At 36.1% G+C, this 3,945-nt stretch overlaps 1 protein-coding gene across 1 annotated transcript; it reads left to right on the top strand.

The window, feature by feature from the left end:
- Positions 1-2,047: 2,047 nt before the first annotated feature.
- LOC139841718 (uncharacterized) lies at positions 2,048-3,586 on the top strand. Its single transcript, XM_071831923.1, has one exon. It carries the CDS (start codon positions 2,048-2,050, stop codon positions 3,584-3,586), a length of 1,539 nt encoding a protein of 512 aa, XP_071688024.1.
- Positions 3,587-3,945: the final 359 nt, after the last annotated feature.

Genomic DNA, 3,945 nt, shown 5'->3' with positions numbered 1-3,945 from the left:
AACAAATTCCAATTTTAAAGGAACTTTACTTGTTCCCTTACTCCCATGATAATTATAATCGACCTTGCTCTCAATTTATACATTCATCCTTCACCACGAAAACAAGTAAATAATAGTCTTTAAGGCCTTACATAAAACAGAGAGAAAGATTAAAGGGTTAAGACGAAAACGAGAAATTGTTACTTCGGTGCAACTGCGATTTCATTCTAAGGCAACTCATCTCATGTGTTATACATATATAATTCATCCCTATATCAGTTAATATTGATTAAAATGTACAGAAAGCAATGGTTAAAGTCATTGAAATTGGGAAGTTGAGGGTCTTTTAAACATGTCGTTATAAATAAATCGGTTTACAAACTTAATATGAGTTACTTTATTATAAGCTAAATATGTTCTTACAAATCCTTTAGAGTAACATTACAATCATATGTAAAAGAATTATAAGCATGTGATGGTAGTAGAAACAGATAAACGAAGAAGACGATTTAGTATGGAAACGTTTATAATTTACACCTCAGTCCTTAAAGTATATACTGTTTTACAAAAGAAAGGTGATATGTTAATACATTCAGACTTCAGTCCTACAACTAACTAAAAGGGTTTTAAATTCGTTAGTTAACTAATGATTTAAAATCAAGATGTATATTATATTAGATGTATTTTTACATAACGACAATACAGGGAAGTTTAGAAAATTTATTTAAGATTGCATTTAACATCTAGTTATTTTATATAAAATATGAAAAAAAAAATATATTATATACGTTTTTTTTTTTAATTAGAAATAGAGTTTTAGTACTATTTGGGAGAATAGGACACTCGAATTTAAGATTCTAAATATACTAGTTGTGTGGAAACTTTCCTAAATTAGAAACTTACTAAAAATAGAAATAGAAGGTATTTGTAATACTTTAACTTATTCAATACATTTTCACTTAATACTAAATCCACAACAAGCAATAGGACTATCATGCTATGACCAAACATAAGATAGATATATATTCTGACCTACTATCATAATTAGGTTGGAGTCTCGATCATCCTTGATCCTATATTATTGGTGTACGGGTGTGCTCACTTTTAGTGCTATCAAGGTGAGTTATAGTCCCACCTTTTTCTATTGTTTTAAATCTTTTTGGGATGAGAATACATGCTTTTTATTTTACACATTAGACACAAGTAATCAAAAATGGTAAATTATTCATTTGTGAGTTGAACAAAAATATACCTTAGCGTGGTAACTTGTAGCTACGGGCTCTGTACCGTAGGCGTGAATCCTATTGATAGATCTATCGGGCCCGACATCCACATTCCTTCCTAGTCGCGCTAGTTTTTAAGGGAATGTATAGTCCTTCGTTAGAAGATACATCTGTTCAGTGTATGATCCATAAAAGGGTAGATAAACTGAATTAAGTTGGGTTACCAGGTGCTCACGGGATAAATGTAATAATATTTTAAAGACGTTTCTCAACATTAAATCTTGTGGTTTAATTTAATTCAAGTTGTTTTATTAAACCTATATCTCACCAACATTCTTATGTTGACAGTTTACTCGCATGTTTTATTCTCAGGTGATGATTGATTATTTGCTTCCGCTGGCTAGAGAGTCTGCATATTGTGTCGCAAATTTCATTTAAACAATTATTACTGTTGCATTCACTTTTCATGCATTTTACTATTGTGGTTATTAGTTGACTTTTTGGTCAACATTTGTTAAGTTTGGTTTGACTTTAAAACTTTTAAAATGTTGGATTTCCTTTTGTGTAATCTCTTTCAATAAATGAATGCAATGGTTGTTTAAAAATGTTCATGTAGAGTTTTCGATCAAGGTTATAGGACCAAGTAAACGTTGGTCGTCAAGGGTAATTTGACGGGACGTTTCAGTTGGCATCAGAGCTTTGGTTGTAGGAAACTAGGCGGTTTTAATATGGTCAACCCTGAGTCAATAGGGTGCATTAGTGTCTAGTCTACAGCCTGTCCTTTCTTTGTTATAGCATTATTATGTGATTATTAATGAATATGATTATTATTGTGTTATCCTGTTATGAAGATCATGCCTCCTCGTGAATCTACCGAAGCTCGTTTTCAACGATTGTTGGCAGAAGGGAACGCTACTGCCACTGCTGCTATGGCCACAACTCTTCAGAATAATATCAATAACCACAATAATGACAATAATGGGAATGGAAATGGGAACCACGATGGCTGTTCTCACAAGACCTTCATGGGGAGTAAGCCTCAAGATTTTTGTGGTACTGAAGGACCAGTTGGTCTTTCACGTTGGTTTGAGAAGCTAGAATCAAAATTTCGAGCTAGCAGGGTCCGAGAAGAGGATAAGGTGAACTTCGCCAGCTGTACTTTGAAAAATAGTGCATTGACCTGGTGGAACAATCATGTTAGTGCTATTGGGAATGATGTGGCATATGGCCTTACTTGGGAAGCTTTCAAGCAAAGAATGATCAACCGCTACTGTCCGAGGGGTGAACTTAAGAAACTAGAGACTGAGCTGAAAAATCTGAAAATGAAGGGAAATGACATTGATGCTTATGATCAGCGGTTATTTGAGTTCACTCTTTTGTGTCCAAATGTTTTTCCTACCGAAGACCTCAAGATCGAGGCTTATATTGAAGGATTATCTGACTTGATTGAAGTTGGTGTTGAATCCAGTGAACCTCAAACTATTGAAGCTACCGTAGATATGGCACACAAGCTAAATGACAAGATTTTGCGTAAGGCAAAGAAGATATCGCCTGGAGAAACTAGCAATGAGGTTGCTAAGAAAGATGAGAACGGGAAGCGAAAATGGGAAGGTAACCGTAACTCAAATCACAATCAGCATAAGAGGCATAATAACTCGGGTTCTAAGCAGGGTAATGAGCGTTACACGTGCCCAAGATGCTACAAGAACCATACTGGGTACTGTACAGTTGTGTGTTCCAAGTGCAACAAACAGGGACACATAGCTCAAGATTGTAAGAGCTCTATTTCTAATACTGCTGCAAAGGAACCTATTAATGGGAAGGATAAAATTTCTGCACCGAGGGTTTGTTATGGGTACGGAAAACCAGGGCATTTTATCGATTCGTGCCCGGATAAGAAGAAAAATGGTGGGAACACGCGTGGTAGAGCGTTCAACATTAATGTCAGAGATGCGGAGGAGGATCCTGAGTTGGTTACTGGTACGTTTTCAGTCAATAATTTACTACTTCATGTTCTATTTGATTCTGGTGCGGATTTATGTTTTGTGTCTAGCAAACTAAGTCCTAAAATCATCACTCCATTATCGACCTTAGACAAAAAGTATACTGTAGAGGTAGCAAGTGGTAAATTACTTAAGGCTGAAAAAGTGTATCGTAACTGTAGTATAACTTTGGGTGATAAAAGTTTTGAATTGGGCTTGATACCTATTGAGTTAGGAAGTTTTGATGTAATCATTAGTATGGATTGGCTATCTAAGAATCGAGCTGAGATTGTTTGCTATGAGAAGGCTATTCGTATTCCTCAAGTAGATGGAGAACCGTTAATGATCTATAGTGATAAGAAGTGCAAGCAGTTGAATCTCATTAGCTGTTTGAAAGTTTAGAAGTATCTCAGGAAAGGGTGTCATGCTATTCTTGCTCATGTAAGTAAACCCGATCCGAAAGAAAGACAGTTGAGTGACGTAGTAATCGTCCGCGACTTTCCCGAAGTGTTTCCTGAATATATACCCGGACTTCCACCGCACCGAGCGGTCGAGTTTCAAATTGATCTAGCACCGGGTGCTGCTCCTTTAGCCCGTGCGCCTTATAGATTTGCTCCATCCGAACTCCAAGAACTTGCAAGTCAACTTCAAGATTTATTGGAGAAAGGTTTCATTCGTCCCAGCTCTTCCCCGTGGGGAGCTCCTGTTCTGTTTGTCAAAAAGAAAGATGGTTCGTTTCATTTGTGTATTGATTATCGTGA

Source organism: Rutidosis leptorrhynchoides, chromosome 4 (genome assembly GCF_046630445.1).
Source record: "Rutidosis leptorrhynchoides isolate AG116_Rl617_1_P2 chromosome 4, CSIRO_AGI_Rlap_v1, whole genome shotgun sequence".
Taxonomy (NCBI): domain Eukaryota; kingdom Viridiplantae; phylum Streptophyta; class Magnoliopsida; order Asterales; family Asteraceae; genus Rutidosis; species Rutidosis leptorrhynchoides.
The sequence above is the reverse complement of the archived record's forward strand: the minus strand, read 5'-3'. Positions and strand labels throughout refer to the sequence as shown.

Bases quoted from the DNA above. Each gene is read 5' to 3' on its own strand.
- LOC139841718 (XM_071831923.1), top strand. From the start codon at position 2,048: ATGAAGATCATGCCTCCTCGTGAATCTACCGAAGCTCGTTTTCAACGA.